Genomic DNA, 22,353 nt, shown 5'->3' with positions numbered 1-22,353 from the left:
TATGTTGCAAAACAGGAGGACAGAGATTAATAGTAAAGAATGGTAAAAATTTACATTGCTAATGATCCCAGTGGTATTGAAGACCTTAAGATGTGATTGGTAGGACCTGTACAGCTCAGCTGGCTTCAATAGGATGAAGTTATTAATATGAATAAATCACCAAGTCTGGTGCTTATTGTGAAGCCCTGGTGGCTTTTCAGCACCTTCATTAAGCCTTTTCTAACTTGAGCTGAGCATCAGAAAGGCTTTCAAACAGCAGGTTTGTTGATCCTTCTTACCCAATTGTTTTTTTATCCTTTGAGAATAAAAGACTCTGAAAAAAGGTTTGGAGGGGCTTTGTAGAAGAATCATTATCAACTGTGATAATCTTACACTTTGGGAGTTTGAAATATTAACCATGTTTCATTCAATAAAGTAAGAAAATTGTTAAATGAATCTGCATTTAAAATCCATATCAGATAAAAGCAGGGTCCTTCATCCCCCCTCCCTTTCAGAACACACAAGAACTCACTTCTTTGTTGTGCAAATGGAGGCTTTTATTCAGCAACACATGGCGCAGGTGCTCTTGGATGAGTTACAACTCAAGAGTTGTGCGGGGTGAATTGAATGCACTGCTGCTGATCAGGGAGGAGTAAAGCCAGTGGAGCCTTCACAGTGCCTGCTCGGAATGGAAGCTGGAGCTCCAGCTTGCTTACATGCTCCTTCTGTTTTCCCTCATCAGCTGGTCCTCTTCCTCTTCCTTCTCCCAGATGCAAGTTGTTGCAATTAACCTGGAAGCCAGGCTTAATGCTGGATGCCCTCAGAAAAGCTTCTTCTGCATTAGCACCTGGCATGACAAGCTTCCTAATAAACTCAGGAGCAGAGGGCCAAAACCATTATCTCTAAATATAAGAACCTTCCTCTCCTCTTCTGTTCCCAAGAGAAGTTTAAAGCTATTCCGAGTTACCTTTTATTATATTTTTAACCACTATGTTTGAATGAGACACACCATATAGTAACTTGGAAAAGAAAGTCTAGATAGTTAACACCTGAACACAAAGACAGATGACTCTTTCTGCCATTCTTTAAAAGACTTTAAAAGCTCCATTGCAGGTAGTCCTGGAGTTATGAATGTAATGGAGCCTGCCAATTACATTCGTAACCCAAGGATTCGTTGGAGTGAATCACATAAAATGAATGTGAAAACTCCCTGCTTTCGGCCACACATTCACTAATCAAATGTGCAAGTTGTTAAGTGCACATGAGGTATCTCAGGCTGGGGAAGGCCATAGGGGACTTAGTGATGGAACAGGAAAGTAGAGTAGAGTAGAGTAGAGCTGGGAGGTCGTCTAGTCCAGCCCCCTGCTGAAGCAGGAGAACCCATTTCAGACAAGAGACTATTCTTAAAAATCTCCAGTGATGGAGCGCCCATGATTTCTGAAGGCAAGCTGTTCCACTGGTTAATTGTTCTCACTGAAGTTTCTTCTTAATTCCAGGTTGCTTCTCTCTTTGATCAGTTTCCAACCATTGTTTCTTGTCTGCTGCTTTGGAGAATAATTTGACCCCCTCTTCTTTGTGGCAGTCCTTAAATACTGAATACCGCTATCGTGTCACCCCTATTTCTTCTTTTCTTTAGACTAGCCAAACCCAATTCCTGCAGCCATTCGTCATATGTTTTAGTCTCCAGGCCTTTGATTATCTTAGTTGCTTTTCTCCAATCTCAACATCTTATTTTGCAATGCCTCTGCGGTCGTTCGTAAGGGTGAACGACTGCTGTGGTGCTGCAGTATTTGTAATGTTGGAATTGTGTTGGGGGGGTTATTGCATAATTTCGAATGGTCACTGTGAACTGTCATACCTCGGGGGTTACCTATACTAGCTCTGATTTAGTCTAGGTTAAAGCAAATTCTTTTGTTAAATTATACTTTGGTTTTGGATATTGAATAGTTATGGCCATCTCTCCATCAACAGATAATGCTAAGCTATTGCATATCAATTTCTGAACCACTTCGGCTCATATGAAACTAAAGCATAAGCATAGTTAAACCACAGTTTTAAGTTTTCAGATTCCATTCTCCAGAGCCCTGGGGAAATAATCCCCACCTCTTTATGAAATGTTGACTGTGGATGTCTTGGTTGGACCAAGGACTCGTCTCTGGGATTCGGGAAGGGACAGGTAGAGGCAGGTGGGCGGCTGGAGCTCTGTTCCAAGGTGTTCTGCTCCTTTGCCCAACTACCTGTTGGAAAGGGTTTCACCCAGTGCTGGAAGGCTGTGTGTTCTCTTTTCCGCTGAGTGAGTCTATGTTTGAAAGAACATGGGAGACTTCAAATAAAAAGCCAAAACTGGCCATGCTTGTTTTGTTGCCATATATTCTAGGCAGGGTTTCTTGATAAAATGCAAGCTCTGCATAATGCAGAATGAATCTGACATATTAAAAGGGGGGGGGGGGAATAAGCTGCATATATATCTTAGAGAGTATTTGCCGTTCACATCCGCAGTGCTAGTCCTAGGATCATCCAGTGAGGCTGAATCGGTTAACACAAATGGTGTTCTCACTTCTCAGTACTTTGTCAGATGCTGGCTTGTGCCTGCACTAACCGATAAATACGAACGTGTCTCTTTTCCCTTATTGGAGAAACACTGATCGTTAAGAATTAGGCCTAGGGCATGGAGCTAATAGGGATGACAGAGAGATTCTTAAAGATTTGGCTTGATTGCTTTCTTTTCATACTGTACAGATGTTCTTATTCTGTTATAAGTGGTGGTGCTAAAATATAAGAGTAATTATTTGTTTTCTTGGTTTTGCAGCAATATGTCCTTATTCCTGGAGAAGTATAGTGTATACTTCCAAGACATATAAATGATAATCCAATAAAATATGGGACATTTAATCAGTTTCTCGAATCACTTTCTGTGCTGATCTATTAAGGATGACTTAAAATCCTAAGAAGCATTTGCATTAATGATGCTATTGCTTTTGAGATCTTCGGTTAAGCAATTGTATTTGTGGCTCTCTACATTGTATACTGTAAAACTCCATGCAGTGCATGTTTCTAAAGGAGAATCCAGGTGGGTGGGGGCCACGGAGCAGGTTGAGTTGGACCTTCTGATCTGTGCAGGTATCCAACATCCCTGCCAGATGACCGTCCGACTTCTGCTTGAAACCCCGAAGAAAGATAACCCTGCTTTCTTGGCAGGATCGGTTCTGCTGCCAGATGACTTAGTTGTTAGGATCTCTTTTAAACATTCATTTGGGTATTGCTGTATGCCAAGGCCCCTTGTGAAAGAAGTTAGAAATAGAATGGGCCAAGGGCAATTTGCTTTTATTTGTTCATGCCCATTTTCATTAGGCATTAAAATATTCTCACAACAGAATAGGTTTAGATTATACAGCCATCTATGGGAATCAATCAAAACCACATCTGTGTATGATAGGCTGAGTTGTAATTTAATCTGAATTGCTGAAATACTTGTTAAAGGAATCAAGTTGGATTGCCTAAATTGTTGAAACCAATCAATTATAGAACTCCTTTGAGACAAGGACTGGCTCGAAGTTATGAACTTGCTTAGCTGAGAGTCTGTTCACATCCACTTTCCCTTTTTAACCATTGCCCTCTACTGGGGAGCAACACATTTGTGGGATAGAATATAATTGCTAGTGTGCATTGGAATAAATCTGTGGGCTCCTTTGGGGAGCATGTATATACTCTGTATGGGTTCCAACATGTATGAACCAGACATTTTTAGCTCTTCTCAGGAGAGAGTAGACAAAAAACTTACACTGGCCTCAAGGACCCTTAATGTGTTTATTTCCCACAAACTTTCCTTTCTTAACCTGTAGAAAGGAATGTTAAACACTATACCACTGTGTATCTTTCATCTTCAAAGTTTAATTTTGGAAAGTTCACGTTTCAAGTAAAAAATAAAATCATTGGTTAAATTTAAAAAAGCTTTCTGGTAACTTCTAGAATTTTACAGTGACAGCTGCCTACAAATGAAATAAAGTATTAAGCTCTGAATATCCAGTTAGAGATGACTGAAAAAAGCTGACTTTATTAGTAGTAAATAGAACAGAGTTTAAAAGAATTTACAAATATAAAAATACTTGATTAGTTTAAATCTAAAAAATCAATATGTTTCCTGCTAAATCTAAAAAATCAATATGTTTCCCATCTGCCTATGGTGCAGCCTTAGGCAAAGAGACTACTAGATTGGGAAAAGTTGAAGAAGCAGCTTCAGAGGGAGCTGAGGGAGAGGTGCAGCCCATCAGTCTCTTGTCTCATTTTATTAAAACAAAAGGATTAGCTGGCTCAGGGATGTCGTAAGTACTTTGGAGTTCAAAACAAAGAAAAAAACGGGGGGTTGGGATTAGCAGGAGTCTAATGTTCTTTTAAGGGAAGTTCAGATTTTTACATTCCTAACCAAATGGATTCCTTGTTGTGTTGTCATGACAAAACCACCCTGGGGTAAATCTGAAAGACCCTTTCAGAGGAGCCTGGCTGTCTTAATATGTACCCACCCCATTTTGCTATCTGAGATGGTTCAGTCCTGCTTTGCATAGATTATTTGTTCCAAAGTACATCCGTATGTGCTTCCTTCACCCCCGAAGAGCTGCTATATTTCATCGGGCAGATTTGACAACTCGGATGGGCACCAGGCCTGGGGCTGTAGTAACGCAGTGTCCCAGGCAGGCATATATTGCGCATACCCGATGCCTGGAATGAGCAGCACCTCTTTGATGTATTACTACACTGGGAAAACGGTGAGGTTTTCTTTCTTTTGTTCAGAGTCTCCACATTCTCCAGGGTCACTCAGAAGGTCGGCTCAGCGAACCAGCCACATGGTGCATCTGCTGGCATGAACTGGAGCCCTTTCAGCCACCTTCTTTAGGGTAGGGTGGGTTTTCTGACAGGTCTGCCATTGATGCCATTCAGATGCCAGTTAAATACTGTGTGCTTCAAGATGTGTGCAGTATTTTCCAGGTACTTGCTGTAGTCAGAGTTGTCTCTGAATGATTTCTAGGACCGCTGGACGATCAGGCTGCTCTTTCCAATCTGGAGTTTCAGATACAGGATTGGCTACCAAATGCTTTGTGGAAAGGGATTAGTGTATGTAATATTGCTCAAAATTTGAGGTTTTATATCAAAAAATATTTATTGTGTTCTAACCAGGAATAATTCTGCTCCCTGTTCAGAAACATAAGACTCTAAAATAGGGATTTCTTGTTAATTAGTATGCTGTAAATTGCATATATGATTATTGTATATACCATATAATCAAACTTGCACATTTTATGGGAGACATAGCTTGTTTCCAGAGTCTGATACCAACATTTGCTTTAGACAAAGCAGAGATTCAATCCAGTTTCACTTGCAATGTGTTGTGCAAAATTTGTTTAAATGCAGAATATTTCAGCTTTTAATCTTTGTGCCCTGATAAATTATGTAAATAAGAGCGATGTTGAGGCTCAGTTACATCTACAGATAATCTCCAGTTATTGTCTAATCTTTTCTACTCGTTGACAGGACTGTAAAATCTCCTTGGATACTGGAGTTGGGTGTCTAACTTTTTATTTGAAGCCATTTTAGCAAAAGCTGAATAGTTCTGGATTGACAAATCTTCATGACACCTCAGACTCACTAAGAAATGCAGATTGGTGTCGGGTGACTAGAGAGAAATTGCTTGTTCTTTTTAGTGGTTTCTCCAGTGAAAAGCAACTCCTACAGATGTGATTTTGTTTCCTTCCCTTTTCTGCTAAAATCGTTTGGAAGCTGAACTGAGAAGTAAAATCACATTTACTTCTCTCAGAGTCGTAACATTACAACTTGTGTGAAGTGTTGATTTTACTCTTTGAACACAGGACGTTCCCCAGTGCTTTGAGTTTGCTAAGTATTTCCAGGCATATAGTAGAGAGTAATGACCCTAAAGCATGGCAGGGCTGGAGACTTCAGAGCATCTGCTTGTTACTTTTCAGGGTGACTTTTGTGAACTGGAAGAGTTAGAAAATCGAATGAGGAGCCCCCTTCTTGGTGTCTCTTAACCACGTGAGACCAGCCTAATTCATGAGGCCTTGGGGGTCAGTGGGAGAAAGCTGAGGTGTCCTGAGGCATTAATGTCTTGATAGAACCACTGGAAAGCACTGGCTTCTACTTTGCCATGATTCAAGCAGAGTTTTACCTTGAGAGAAGCTACTGTTAAGAATTGATCTGAATTGTTTTGTTGATAGCATTTTACCCATTAGTTAATAGATTGCTTCAGAACTTTAAATAAAGAGGGCTCTTAAAGTATTGCTATATATCAACAGTTACATATAACATGTCAACCAAATGAGTTGGGAAATGCTGGGCTGATTTTTGGGGATACGCCTTGGTTCAAATCCGTAGCTGTCCTTGACCTGGCTGGGTTGGACCCTAAAGAGGAGCTGCGGCATAGAAGTTTTATATGTGGAAATACACTTGCAAGGAACATTTCTTGAGAACTGATGCTTTTTTAAGTTTTGCAGATTATTTTAAAAAATACTGTCTTCAGTTAAACTACAGACTTGATTTTAATCAGGCACTAAAAAAAAGTAGGTTGTTTTGGCAATAAGAGTTTTAGGGAAAACAATCTCTGGGCAGAATTGCTTTATCCACTTTCACTCAGTACTTTGGGGGAAAAAAGACTGTGCAGTGTAAAGAATGGAAAAGCAGTCTCATGAGTGTTACCTGCCAGCATTGGACATATTTTCATACACACACTCCCAAACCGCTTCGTGCAACTGAGCTAAACAGTGGTGCTCTCACAGAAGCCTTACTGCTGTACTGGGAGATGCTATTGTTTATTATTTTTATTATTAATTTACAGTAAAATTTTATATTCTGTAATAAGATTGTACAGGAATTAATGGATACAGTCCCACTTTTTCAATGTTGCTGCATGTAGTAATATGCATTCATATTGGTTTGGAACAATGCATTTTCCAAAATCCATGTCATCAAAGAAATAAAAATGTTTTTTAAAATTCTAGATTTTAGATGATATATATTTAAATCATCATTTTTACTGCTTAAATAGAACAGGAAAATTTCATTAGACTCCATGCAAAGTATTCTATATTTTATTAAATGGTGCATACTCATAAAATTCTTTCTATCTTTAAAGTGTGTGGCACAGTAGGTTAAAAGCCTTATGTGCTTAGTGGCATCCAGGCAGATTTGGGCCATCATTCAGGGCATCCTTGGGCGATGGTTCTCCCACTGCCATCCTTTGGGCGGATACCAGAGCCCTGCAGCCTGTTCCTGGTTCAGTTCAGGACGGCTCCCACACTGAGGCCGTAAGCTTTGGGACTGCTGTCCAGTTGGGCAGAGGCTGAGACAGTGCAACAGTGCCTTTTTAATCATTAACATGCATGGTAACATGCACTTTGAACTAAGCATGTAAAGGCTTTAAGCTATTTTGCTCGGCATCACCACAACAGCCCTCTTTGGAAGAAAAAGAATCGTGTTCCCCATAATAGCAGAGATTACATGGGATCTCAATTAAACCGATCGTATGTGTCAGGAGAATTACAGGTGGTGAGCATTCTTGAAATGAGCCATCCTTTCCTTCCTTGCTGCAAGAAGCATAGATTCGTTGTATTTATTTCTTATGGGAGATAGCAGAAAGCCCCGAACACGTGGTTGGGTTGGAAATCTGGGATTCCATATATATAGCTGTGTTGGATTCGTTCTCTCATCACCCCACAATAATCACTCACTTTCCAAGTGGGAAAGGTGGTTGCCTTCAGGAGGGAGGGACGCTTGGGCTGAAGAGAGCAAGAGTTCCTGGGAGCTTATGAGAATTTGGCGGAAAATCCAGGAAGTGGAACTTTCTCATTGGTTGAACAATTGAATGTTTATGAAACAAAATAACTCAAGCTGTGGGAGGAGGACCTTGGTGGTACTTGAGCTGCTCAGGAAGCAATGTGAATAGCAGCCATGAGGCCACCCAGAAGAGCCATCCTTAACATACACCTTCTTGACTGTCTCTCATTCTGGCGGCTACCAGTAGGAGTAGGCTATCCTCTGCCAGATGACGCATGTCCCCTCCTCCTTGAAGGTCCTCTTCCAGGGGCTATTAGTTTGGTTCTCCAAGTATGTTTCATATAGGATGTATTTTCCCATTGTTTCGAGCAGAAAACGGGCCATAAATGTATATTTCATGCTGTCAAAAGTTACTGGTGTGAGTACAATTTTGAAAAAGCAGCTTGATCAATTGACTTCTATAGGAAGAGAACTTGCATAGCTGTGCGGGAGACTATTGTCTGACATTTTTATGCAGACAAATTGCCATCCAAAACTGCCTCTTGTATTATTTGGAGTCTTCCATATCTCAAAATATATTCTGAGCGCTTGTTGTTTGCTGGGCATTTTGGTGCTGTTTCTACTTTTTTTTTCTTGTATTAGTAAGCCTCTGGCAACTTATAAGTTTATTGTAAATTCAGAGTCACCTTACAGGGGAGATGGGCAGCATAAAAATTTAATAAATTAAATAATAGTACAATAGTCTGATTATAAAATAATAAAAACCATTAGATGTAAGAAAGTTAAAACTAGATCAAGTCAGAGCTACAACTAAGAATTCAAGGGTCTCTGTTAAGTTTAGATGACGCAGAGCAAAAGTGGCCTCCTGACTGCTAAGAGTTGGAAGCTCAGGGAGAAGGCCCGGTTGCCTGAGGTCCCCCCTCGGCTTCCCCTTAGCAGCTCAAGCGGAGACCTCTCCACATCTGCGATGAAGTTGGTGGGGCCCGGGAGGAACCATCCCTGCCCACTGAGTTCCAGCAGCTCTTTGTCTCTTCTCACCTCCAAATTGCTCCAGATATGAAAAGAAAGGTGTTTTTTTAAATTGCTGAACAAAGGATTAACACACACACACACACACAAATGCATGTAGAAACACAATACATTCACCAAGGGCACGATTGCCCTGGTATTTGCCTATCTATAATGGACACCCATGGAATTTTTTGCAGGCCTCCTTGAAAGACTGGCTAAACTAAGCAGGTGGTTACGTTTCTCAGTGGTGAGTCAAGAGGAGAACGAAGATGCAGAAGAGCCATGTCTGAACACAAGGAAAGTTGCTTTGCACTGGACTTGGGTTTCTGCTCAGCCGGGGTCTGAAATGTGCTGGCAAATATCTCTCCATGCTGAAACTCCAAAATACCCTCTTGGTTGAATTGTGACTTCACTAAGCGGGAAAGTGGCTATTTACAGACTGCTTAATCTTACCATCTCAGTCAGCCTTTTCTTCTGCTTTTACATTTTTGTTTGTAACAACAAAATAAAATCTGTGATCAACCAGGGAGGGGGGGGGAACTGACAATCATCTGCAGGTGATCAAATGACTTAAGAGAGACGGTTTTAATTTGTGTGTGGTTCTCACTGTAACAAAGGAAACTTGCTTTTTGTTTTAGAATTGGCAGACTGTTTCCCAACATCTGGACTGAATGAAGTCTGAGACCACATCACTTGTGTTTTGCTGCAAAAATTCTTTGATCTTCAAAATCCAGACTGAAAAAAGTGCAGCTTGAAATTGCTGCTTGAGGGGGAGGGTTGTAGACTTTGCTTAAAAACATGGTGCAACTATCAACTCCACCAGAGTCTATTCTGCTGCTCTTTTCTATCCTTTTCTGTAAAAACAGCTGTCAGGATTTTGTTGCACAGAGTTTTCCCCTCTTGCTTGTTCAGAATATAGCAGAAGAATCTCAGGGCTATCTCTAAGAACAGTGGCGCTCTCTCTCTCACACACATACACTCTCACTCACACATGTAGCCCTCAGATACAACAGCATTGAAAAAAAGTGACTTATTACCATTTTTCATGTTTATAACCATTGGCACATCCCCATGGTCACGTGATCAAAATTTGGACACTAGGCAACTGGCTCGAATTTATGATTGTAGCAATGTACTGTGGTCCCCTTTTGTGATCTGACAAATAAAGTCAATGGGGAAGCCAGAGTCACTTAACCATGTTACTAATTTAACACCTGCAGCGAGTCACTTAACTGTGACAGGAAAGTAAAATGGCAAAAATAACTTCAATGTCTTGCTTGACAACAGAAGCTTTGGGCTCAATTGTGATTGTAAGTTGAGGGCTACCTGAACCAACGTATTTCTACCCTAACGGATGTGTTGGTCCCTATTGAAAGTCTTTATTATTGGCTCTTTGCCAAGATCATCTGTCTGTCTTCCTGTTATTGTAAATTTCAGTAATTGTTTTAAACCAGGGGTGTCAAACTGCCAGCTCACGGGCCGAATGCGTCACACCAAAACGGCGCCCATCCCATTGCTGGCAATGGGGAAAAAGTCGTGATATATCGCAACACGTCATGTGATGTCACAAGTTTGACACCCGTGTTTTAAACACTGAAGGGTCTTGTCCTTGCTGAGCAGAGTCAGCCCTTTAGCTTTTGTCTTGCCTGCTGGAATTGGCATCCCAAAAGAGAGGAAGAAGCCTCCCCAAAGCATCTGTAGTTTGAGACTTGTGACTTCATATTCAGCTGTGCTTCTCTCCTTTTAAGCTCTACTTGATTATGACTGGATCCTTTCAGCCATTGTATATTTGTCCTTTTCTCCCTTTCATTTCATGGATTTAGGTCTATGCACCTTCTTCTAATTCAGATGACTTCAATAGAGAATCTCCAAGTTATCCATCTCCTAAACCGCCAAGCAGTATGTTTGCTAGCACTTTCTTGTTACAAGGTAAGAAAGTTTTTTGATGATATTTTCAAATTAGATATGAGAGAAAAGGAATAAATAGCATAAGTAACCAAATAAATGAGAGTATAATTTATTTTGTTCATGCTGTCAAGAGTATCATGAGATTCATAGGATGTGAATTGGTAATAGCAGTTTAAAGGCATATCTTAAAGTAGATCTGATTAGCATTTCTTTCTTGTGGTTTGGGTACTTAAAACAGAAGTCGGGCTTTCATTGATGACCTCGCTCCTCTGTCCCTTATGGAATAACTGCAGCACCAGCATCATTCTGCCCAGGGGCTAAAGGAGCTCATCTTGGCAGTCTTGACTTTTCTGGATTCTTAGATGTTTAGCCTGCATCTTAGCCACAATGTTCCCAAGGAGGTGAGCATAAAACACAGACCATTGTTAGGTAAAACAAAATTAAAAGAGTACTGGCAAGCTACAATTGCAGCTGTTGTATCAATGAGGTTTACAGTGGTTACTTCTTTCTATCTAAATCAAGTAGATTTCTTGTGCCAGTTACATATCCTCTAGAAAAAGTATCTAATGGCAGTTGCTTCTTTTACTGCAATAAATTGTCACTACATCTTAAAGCAGGGAGGTTGTATAATTAATGCAGAATCTCTTGTCAATCCAGATCAAGCTAAAAAGGCCAATCCAAGACTGAAAATGTGTTTGCCGGGACACATATCAGTGTCAGATCCTTCACTTATTTTTTCAGTTTCTCCTTCAAGAAACTAGGTTCTCACAGTTACACAATATGCTGTTCTTCTGCACAGTTTTTGTGTGCTTGGAATTGAGTTATCCTTGGCTAGTGGATAGGCCTCAGATAATTCACTGACAATACCTGGAGTGTTCTTTTGATTTCTGTTTGACTTTCTCTGGGAAAAACTGTTTTGCTATACAAGACTCAGAAACCAAGAAAGTGAAATTATAAAACAAGTTAGACTTAAAATGGTTAGACAGTAATATATCAAAGTTCCTTTCCTTTTTCAAGGGTTGAAGCCAGTACGGTGGCTGCAGACACCTTGTACACTTGGAGCAGGTGCTTCCCAGGTTCAAGGCTGGGGAAAAAGAGCCCCAAGTTCACTGAGTTGAATAGGTGGGAGGAAAGGGTTAAGAATCACATGCCGGGGCAGCTGATCTGAGGGGCCGGGCTTCTGGGTTTTACAGCAGGCAGCTCTTCCGCATGTTCATCCTTTCTGACCCCCATTAGCAAGCCTGTGGAGGTCCTGCTCTTTGCCTGTTCCTAAATGCAGGGGTGAGTTTCTGAAGAGTAGAAATTGATAGCTGTGCCTGACCAGAAGCCTCAGGTCTCCTGTCTTCTATTTTCATCCAACAATAAAGATGGGACCCACATTGCTTCTGAACTTTGGAGCCCCTCCAATGGAGTGAGCCAGTCGGGTTATGGTGGAATGCTGGAAAGTCCTTCTCACCTGTTGCCCTCCAATAGTTACGGCAGCCGACATCCCCACGAGCGTCTGGTAAGGTAGTGGTGGTGCTGGTGGTGGTGAGGACAGCAATGCCCTGTGTCCCTGTGGAATCAGCTAAAGTGGAGGCCATGGGAAAATCAGTAAGCGTTTCCAGTAGCCTCCTTGATGTTTTGGGAAGTCTGTGTATATAACACATTCTTTCCTTTGTCTTCTTAAATTTGTACCCATTATGGTGGATACAGAGAGGCTGACAAATTCCTCTTGATCACAGCAAACTCACCACTCTTGATGTGGTTCACGGTTCTCAGGAAGTTCATCTTCCAAACCAGAAGAGTTTCTGGTCTTCAGGCATGGCATGGCATGAGCCGGCTGTGCAGAAATTCAGATTTGTATGGAGAGAGTTGCTTCAGAGCTTGCTTGTTCTCTAGATATAGTGTCTGTTGATACCTCAATTTAATAAGGTACGAATATAAAAAGTGAAGACTTGTTAGAATGTATTTTATATATGGTGTTTGATACTATTTATATTTTCCATGCCAGTCAAGTTTACCAGCAACAACAATCAGAAGGAGCTTTCTAAAATTGTGAATCAGCAGCACAATCAATTTCTGCAAAAACACAATGTGATGGCCACTAGAATGAAAAAAAATCTAAGAGTTGCATATTTGTCCTACAGTTGCATAATTCAAATAGGTTTTAAAAAGAAACTTCTTTTTATCACATTAAATATTATTCCATGTTTACAGTGCAACGCACTATCAAGGATTGAAAATAAAACTATATAATCTGACTCATTATATTTGCAGTATGCTTACATCAAATAATTAATAAAGCACAATTATTGTACTACACAAGATTGTTGCAGTTCATCTGTGGGAGGCTTTTGTAAAGACTTGATTCTGAGAAGGGTCACTTTGGGCCTAATGGGAACCTTGGCTTCATATTTCACAAATGAGATTGGATGAGCATTGAGCTCCTTCTGCATGCCTTTCGTCCATCCGGTTGCCCATTCCATTTGAGCCGCTACACTAAGAATTGTAAAAATAACCTTTAGAATTTGTTATCAGAATTCAGGTTTTAGTTTCCTGAAGTGTTATGAATTTTAGTTATTACCAATACCTTTAGCAGCATCTGCAGAATGACGGGACCCGAGTTTTTATTTCCAGATGATGGAGAAGGAGAGTTTCCCATCATCTCCAAACTGCCCCACCTCCTTCATTTAGTTGGCATTGACTTTAATGCCTAAAAATAAAATCTCACATTCAGAGATGATTATGGATTATTGAGGCAAGGTATCTTTCTGTTCTTTGCTTGCTTCATGAACTCTGGTTTAGCCCGGATGACATTGTGCTCTTTTTAACTAAGAGTTTAGGGCTACTTTGAATTTTGCTAATATCAAATTGCCACTCTTGTTCCCTTCTTGCACTGTGATTCCACTTCTCCTTTTTCCTAGAACTGTCCTCATTCAGACTCACCAACAGAAGGAAGCACCAGCCTTCCGCCAATGTCCAGCTTCCACCGGGGCAGTAGCAATAATTCATTATATGCTGCCACCGCCGCCGCCACCTCTCATACTCCACCAGTCAACGGCTCGGATACCAGTGTGCTTGGTAAGATGTCTGTGTCCTAAAATCATCCATAAAAATTACAGCTAATTTAGTCACAGTTAAGTTGCAATAGTATAATTATCTGCTAAAACTGTAAAAAAGGATTTGTCATGTGGCAAGACTTATAATGTTGGTGTTTTTAGAGTTGGAATATTTTCACTTCTCTCTTAATTTGATCTCCACTCTGAGAGCACAGTCTAGAACACATTTTTCATACTTGTGGGTCACAAAGCTGGTGTGATGGATCTTAGATGGCATTCTATGTTGATCTGGACATTATTTCTGCACTGCTCCAAAATAAATACATGACAATTTTTTAAAAAAGTGATTGAACCAGGAATAATTTGTCTTTGATCATAGTTGAAATATGGTTATAACTTCTATTCAGGAAGAACATATATTTACTTAACAAGCAAGCATCAATTTTCCCCCAAATCCCAGATTTATAGATCTAATTGAAGTGACATTTCAGCTTATTCATGCATTTGGTGTGTTTTGTGCATTCTGAAGTCCTTTTCATGATCTCTTACAAAGATACACATTTTTTAAAAAAGACACTGAGGGTTCATCACTGATTAACTCTTGTTGTCTTAAGCAGTGTGCTTTGGGTTGTTTAACTTAACTGTTCCAAACCGCTAAATTATTTGTGCAAATGTGATCCTGAAATGCTGTACAATGTTTATCCAGCATGATGGGACCAATGTGGTAATCCTGGACTAAATAGTTGGTTAGGCAGATGAGTTTTCCTAGCTTGAACAGTACTGATCAGATCGCCCCAGCAGCATCATTTTCCTTCTGATTGGTACTGATAGGCTGGCAGGCAGCTAAACTGGGTCTGTAGACAGAGAAGAACAAGTTCATGTACACAAGGAAGCATGCAAGTGGCTTGCCTTCTCAGAAAAATATCAGCAATAAAGATGGAACATATCTCTTGTCATTGGATCATTATGTCCAAGTGGTTAAAGAGACGATTTGGAAGAAAAAGATGTTTTGCCTGAAGACCTTTGAAAATAGAAACATATTTGATGTCAGAATCCAGTTATATTTCCTTTCTATCTATCTTCTCTGATCTAAAACCAATTCTTACCCCTCCCTGGATCCTGCCATACTCCCAAGGGGGAGGGGTGGATATGCATGCGGGTTTATTACTCTCACTTCCTCTATTCACCTTTTGTTTATTTGCCTTTGTGTCTGTAACCATTACAGTGTAACAATTTGCCTCTTATCCTATGCCCCTCTGAACTTCTCCTCCTTACTGGGCAGCTAGGAAAAGGGGGGTGAAAAGATACAGACCCCCTGGTGCTTCCGGTTCCGGTTTGCAGCGCTGGCAGATGTGCGGTGAGATCGTTCTCCCCGCCGTCCGGTTTTCCTTCTTCGGGAGACCCTGGAAAGGGTCGAAAGTCACCCTGGATGGGCGACCACCATTGGGGAGGACTTTGCCAGATTGCGGAGGGGCGGTAGCCTCTCCGTTTGATCTGTGGCAACTCCTCAGGACCAAAGAAGGAAAGAGCGGCCATTAACATGGCCGCTCACTTAGCCGCACCAGCCAAAAGCCCAAAGCACTAATAAGCCTGATGAAGTAACTGGAGGAGTTGGGTGAGACCTTACCTTCCTTCTTTTTTTCCCAACTACTTTCCTGTAAAAATCCTTAAAATACCCTTTTCCCCCAGCTTAATTTCGCGGCTTCTGCTTACCCCGGGAACACAAAGACAAGAAACAAACAAACAAACAAAAAATAACAATAAGATCAAAAGACCACATACCTGGACTTGTAATACCTGGGCTCCCTAAAAGCTCTGTATTTCTATAAAAACTTATTGTTTTACTTTTTTGCTAAACTGTAAAAAAAGGGGGGGAATATTCTTTTGTTTTTCCTCTCTTGAACAGGATAAAAGCTCCATTCTGTATGTTACTGGGGACATCTTGTGGTGAAATTTGGTACAGCAAGTGGAAAAAATATATTTTTTTCTGACTGGGAGATTCCTGAGACTAAAACTTGACCTTGACAGCAACAAAAGATAACAACTTGAAACAGCTGGGTGGAGAAAATATCTCTTTACAGTGGAGATGGATAGTTATTGACTTTTATTAAAAACAGCCTCCACTAAAGGACTATTTGTAAACATTACAGAAATGGAGGAACACCATCCACAGCTTAACGTCAAACTTATATTTGAAAAAATCCTAGAGGCCACTGAGCTAGTGAATTCTAGAATGAAAGACTTACGTGCCACTTTAAAGCTTCAAAACGCAGCTTCAACCTCATTAGATGAATTTACATCCCAAAAAGCAATAGAAGAAGGAACTAATAACAAAGTGGATTTTAAAGAATGCCAGCTACAATCTACTCAGAACTCCGACACCCAAACTTTGACTTCACTTAAAGACTTTACAACTACAACAACAACAGAAACTCAACAAAGCAATGCTAAGATGGAACGTGCAGAGGACTTACATACACAATATACTGAGATTCTAGACAACCCAGATGATCCAAAACAACTATAGCACTGAACATGACCTTTCATCTAAGCCAGCCGAAACCAGAAGAAGAAGAAGAAGACCAGTCTGAACGTATGATAAATGCATTAACTCAAATATGGAGACCTAAACCATTTGGCCAACAATTCAATGATTGTGAAGGGACTGGCTTCCTTGATAGGCTGATGATTGGATGGTCTCCCCTGATTCAAATGATATATGCAGGAATGGAGAGCCACTTGAGGATCTAAAAGCTTTTTTATGGAAGCCAGCTTGGCACAAAAGGAAGGCCAGAGTTAGACTTAAAATGGTTTTCTTTATGTGATATTTAATGGAAGAGCTTTAAATTCTACGTAATGAGATAAGGAGACTTTAAAGATGTTATTTGATTTAATATTTAGGATTTATATTTATAAGGGAAATAAATTAGTTATTCAAATAATTGTTTTGAACTATAAATGGAAGATGGATTTAGAGAATAAAGGTTATTTTATGAGTAAGCGATGATATTAGAATGAGAATTAGAATATGACTGAAATAAACTAAGAATCTACTGGAATAAATAATAAGTGTATTTTAGACATGATATTATTTTGCATGAACCAAGGGAACCGTGGGTTATCCGAAACTTAAACATTATTGGACACTAAACCAACAGGAATATTGTAATTGAAACCAGACAAAAGTCAAAAACAGGATCTGGAGACATATAAGTTGTTTATAAATGTTTTAAATGATTGAGTTATAACTAGCAATTTATTAATTTGAATTTGGTACCGTATATTCCGGCGTATAAGACGACTGGGCATATAAGACGACCCCCAACTTTTCCAGTTAAAATATAGAGTTTGGGCTATACCCACCGTATAAGACTATCCCTGTTCCAACGCACACCAAATAAAAATTAAAAAACATCAGATTTGATTTCAATATGGTAATTTTAATTCAAATGCTTATGACATGCAGGTACTTAGCAGGAAAACTGTCACTTATAAACATAAGGCTGTTTGTCATCAAACATGTAAACATAAAACAGTGCAAGTGGATTAAACTTTTCCTNCAGGGTCATGTAATTTACATTTGGATGCTTGGCAACTGATTCTTATTTATGATGGTCACATTGTTCCAGGGTCATGTGATCACCTTTTGCAACCTTGTGACAAGCAAAGTTAGTGGGGAAACCAGATTCACTGAACAGCCATGTTACTAATTTAATCTCTCTCCTTCTTTCTTTCTCTCTCTCCCTCTCTTTCTTTCTCCCTTTCTCTTTCCCTCTCTCTTTTTCTTTCTCCCTTTCTCTCCCTGTCTCCCTTTCTTTTTCTCTCTCCCTGTCTCCCTTTCTCTCTCCCTCTCCCTCCTTCTTTCTCTCTCTCTCTCTCTCTCCCTGTCTCCCTCTTTCTCTCTCCCTTTCTCCCTCTCCTCTTTCTCTCCCTCTCTCTATTTCTCTTTCCCTCTTTCTCTCCCTCTCAAAGATCCTTAAAATCCTTAACGGTTATGCTTGGGTGGAAGACTTTTTCTTTTACAGATGGGGCGGGTAGGCCTGACATTCGCGCGCAGGCAGGACCCCGCCCGTCGAGCCACCGCTTCCCCATTGTCCTCCACGCCAGCCAATGTTGCCTGAGGTAGGCGCCGCCGCGACCTCCCAGCCGCTTGCTTCTTCGGCTGGAGCAGTTGCAGCCGAAGAAGCAAGAGGCCTACCTCCTGCGCCCGTCAGCTGGCGACCCCCGGACCTGCGCCCGTCGGCCGGAACGTCAGGCAACGCTTTGGCCGGTGCGGAGGGCGAAGCGGAGGCCGCTCAGCGCCGAACTCCTGCGCCCGTCAGCTGGCGACCCCCGGACCTGCACCCGTCAGCTGGGAGGTCTGGAGACGGAGCAGGCTGGCGTGGAGGGCGATGGGGAAGCGGTGGCTCGGCGGGCGGGGTCCTGCCTGCGCGTGAATGTCAGGCCCACCCGCCCCATCTGTAAAAGAAAAAGTCTTCCACCCAAGCATAACGCCAGCAGTTCTGTGCTACAGAGGCTTGAGACACGGAGGCGCGGGACGCGGAGCGGCGTGGTGCGGTGGGAGGCGGCAGGATGGGAGGAGGGGTTACCTGCATCCTGCCAGCCGAACTCTGGAAGCCTGCCTGAATACCCGTATTTTCCGGCGTATAAGACGACTGGGCGTATAAGACGACCCCCGACTTTTGAGAAGATTTTCAGGGTTTAGAAAATCGTCTTATACGCCGGAAAATACGGTATAATAATTAAGGGAGAGAGAAAATTTTTGATGTAAACTGACATATATATGGATAAGCATGTTATTGGACTATGTATTACCCAGCCACCATGTTGGTTCCTTAAATATCTGAAGTCTTGTAAAAATGGAAAATTAATAAAACTTGTTTAAAAAAAAAAAAGGTACAGACCTCCGGGATCTGGTTTATTTCCCCGTCATCAAAATGAGGTGTGAGGAGCTGTTGAATGATCGTGCACAACGGAGCCGGATTGATGTTATCTTTCCTGGATTTAACACCTAGATAGTTGCCGGTCTGAATCACCCGGAAGAACTGTGGGGTGGGGGTTGCTTAGGGACACTTTAAAACATCGATTTGTAAGGGAATCCCTCAGATCCTGTCTATCATGCCTGCTATCAATTTCTCTTAATAAAAGTTCCTGTTGGAAGAGATCGTTTCCAAGAGTTCTGGTTTCTTAAGATGTAGATTGAAGTGGTTACTTACATTAGACAGGATCTGCAGTAATAGTCAACCTGGAAGGAAGAACTTTGCAAAAAAATACAATGTCAGACAATGAGGCAGGGAAGGAAGAAAACTCCACGGAAAGGAAGCCTTCCCCCAGACTGAGAACCTGCCAGCTGTCAGGATCTGAAATGTCATACTCCTCAGGAGAAGAGATGGTGGAGACGCGTAACCACAAACCTCGATGGTCAATGGGCGTTGGAAAAAAAGGCGAGTGGGAAAAGAGATCGAGAAAGGTGACCCTGAGACGGGGCAGCCACCAACCAGAATGGAAGCAGGAGATGGAGAAATCCCTGCACTTTAGCGAAGAGGAAGGAAATTGTGCACAACGCTCGAACTGGATCCTAGAGAAAGCTATTGACCTGATGAAAAGAACTCTCAGCTCTCTAGGGGAGGAGAAATCTGAGCCCTGCGGCCACACCAGCACCTGGAGCTGCAGCTAGAGAGACACTGAGGGGGAATTAGAACCTGTAGTCCCGGGGATGTCCGCTGAACAAGTAGCAACCACTTCAGCAGCCCCCACTCCCCACCGACCCGCAGATGGCGATCAGGATGGAAGACATACCACCAACGGCGAAGGCACCGATCCATTCAAAGATTCCCGCCGCTGGACGCGAAATTCAAGGGGGAGCTGACACGCTTGGGGTTTTTCCTAACCCAAGTCCTCAGCTTCATGGAAGAATACAAGCGGCACATCCCCAGAGACAAAGCCCGTATCCGTATCATGCAATCAGCTCTGGACGGACCGGCCGCAGATTGGGTGGTGAACTTGCATGATTCCAACGCCCCAGAGCTCAATGACTTCAGCCGTTTCATGTCCTCTCTGAGAAGGCAATTCGAGGATCCCCTGGCTGATCGCAAAGCCCGTGAAAGAATCAAAACGGTGAGGCAGGGCAGACGCCCGGTAGCCGAATATACACAAGAATTCCGGACCATTGCCAGCAAGCTGAACTGGCCGGAAGACATCCTCCTTAGCCATTTCAAAGACGGCCTAAATTACGACCTGTATGATGCTTGCCTGCCTCGGGGGGGGGCCACACCAACTCGACAAATGGTACGTCCTGGCAGAGGAAGCAGAGATCGACCTACTGAAGAGGCACCGCCGAGGAAAATCATGGGGCCGCTCGCCGCCTGAGCCGATGCACGAGCCAGCGAAACCACCGGCTACGGCCAAGAAGCCAACGGGCTGTTTCAAATGCGGGAGAGAAGGGCATTGGGCCGTAGAATGCTGCTCAAAAGCCCCTCAGCACAGCCCAAACCGATCACCGGCCAGGAAATCCGGGAAGTCCCCAGCCAAGACAAAAGAACCCACCATGAGAGCAATAGAGGCTGTGGAGTCCCCAACCTCTGCCCAACGTGGGGAGGGAACTCCAGCCTACACCGCAGGGCCAGTGGATACCTCAGACGACAGCTCGGAAGGCAAACCCCTAGTAAGTGGACCCATCGCACCCCTCCTCAAGACAGTGACTATATTAGTTCCCTCCATGCTGGAAGCTGTCAAAGTGAAAGCCTTAATTAATAGACTCTGGCTGCACCCGCTGCCTCATTAGCCTGACGCTAGTGGGGAATTTGGGCATTCCAGTGAGGAGACTGAAACAACCAATCTCATTTGGCCAGTTAGATGGGTCCATAGCGGGGGGGGGGGTGTGCCAGCTACCCTAGCCATTTTACCAGTTCACCTATCCCTGGGAAACCATGAGGAAGACATAACGTTTGTAGTGACCTTAGGCATGGAATGCCCAGTGATCCTAGGGCTGGAATGCTTAAAGAAATGGAACCCCTGGGTAAATTGGACGATGGCAGAAATCAGGTTCCCAAAGGGGGGACCCCACGGACTTAAAACCCCAAGGAGTACTACCAAAATTAAGAATGGAGAAAGCATCAATGGGAGAAGAAAAGGGGCTACCCGAAATACCAGAGGAATACCGAGACCTTGCTGAAGTTTTCAGTGAGGAGAGGGCGGATGAGCTCCCCCCTCCCCACGGATTGTACCATAGAATTCAAGCCTGGGGCAAAACTCCCGAAGCCCAGACTATACTTCATGAGCCCTAAGGAGGAGGAGGAAATGGAAAGATTCATAAATAAAAACCTAGAAAGGGGGTTCATCGAACCTGCCAAGCCTAAAGTAGCCGCCCCAGTCCTCTTTAGAGAGAAGAAGGATGGCACTTTATGCTTGTGCGTGGACTACCACTCATTGAATGCAATCAGTGAAAGCAACCTATACCCCCTACCCCTCATGAAGGACATGTTATCTCACCTCTCGAAAGGAAGAACTTTTACTAAACTAGACCTAAGGGAAGTGTATTACCGCGTTAGAATTAAGGAAGGGAATGAATGGAAAACTGCATTTAATTGCCCAGTGGGGTGCTACCAATTCAAAGTTTTGCCATTTGGACTACAAGGGTCCCCCGCATTATTTATGCAATTAACGAGGTACTAAGGGAGCACCTATTTAAGGGGGTCCTGGTTTATTTAGACGACATCCTCCAGCCTAGATGAGTTCAAATCACCAGGACCAGATGGATTACACCCCAAGGTTCTCAAGGAACTGGCAGATGTGATCTCAGAACCACTGAACTATATTTTTCAAAGATCTTGGAGCACTAGGGAACTACCAGAGGACTGGAAAAGAGCTGATGTAGTTCCCATCTTCAAAAAAGGGGGGGGAAATGGATCCAGGAAATTACAGATCTATCAGCCTGACCTCAATACCTGGGAAAATTCTGGAAAAGATAATCAAACAACGAATCAGCAAACACCTAGAGGCAAACAAAATCACTACTAAAAGCCAACATGGGTTTGTCAAAAACAGATCATGCCAGACAAACCTTATTGCATTCTTTGACCAAGTGACAAAATTAGTGGATCAGAGGAATGCTGTGGATATAATTTACTTGGACTTCAGTAAGGGATTTGATAAAGTAGATCACAACCTACTACTCGATAAGATAGAAAAAAGTGGGTTAGACAGCATCACCACCAGATGGATTCGTAGCTGGCTGACCGGCCCTACTCAGCGTGTGGTCCTCAATGGAACTGCATCTACATGGAGGGAAGTGTGTAGTGGGGTGCCCCAGGGCTCTGTTCTAGGCCCAGTGCTCTTCAACATCTTCATCAATGATTTGGATGAGGGGATAGACACCAAGCTGGCAGGAATAGCCAACACTCCAGAAGACAGGCTTAAGATACAGGAGGACTTGGACAGACTTGAACACTGGGCGCTATCTAACAAAATGAAATTCAATGGTGAAAAAAGTAAGGTTCTACATTTAGGCAAGAAAAACCAAATGTACAGGTATAGTATAGGGGGTACCTTGCTCAATAGTAGTAACTGTGAGAGGGATCTCGGAGTCCTAGTGGACAATCACTTAAATATGAGCCTGCAGTGTGCTGCAGCT

At 42.4% G+C, this 22,353-nt stretch overlaps 1 protein-coding gene across 1 annotated transcript in view; it reads left to right on the top strand.

Annotated features, from left to right (window-relative positions):
• Positions 1-22,353, top strand: part of TCF12 (transcription factor 12) — a 93,729-nt gene that overhangs the window by 51,791 nt on the left and 19,585 nt on the right. Inside the window, exons 9-11 of the mRNA XM_015811021.1 lie at positions 10,596-10,701; positions 12,048-12,184; positions 13,587-13,743. Of these exons, the coding sequence (XP_015666507.1) occupies positions 10,596-10,701; positions 12,048-12,184; positions 13,587-13,743 (400 nt within the window). The remainder of the gene's footprint in view (positions 1-10,595; positions 10,702-12,047; positions 12,185-13,586; positions 13,744-22,353) is intronic.

This window comes from Protobothrops mucrosquamatus, unplaced genomic scaffold (assembly GCF_001527695.2).
Source record: "Protobothrops mucrosquamatus isolate PMUCROS unplaced genomic scaffold, P.Mucros_1.0 scaffold27, whole genome shotgun sequence".
Taxonomy (NCBI): Eukaryota; Metazoa; Chordata; class Lepidosauria; order Squamata; family Viperidae; genus Protobothrops; species Protobothrops mucrosquamatus.
Note: the sequence above shows the minus strand (reverse complement) of the source record. Positions and strands in the feature narration are given on the sequence as shown.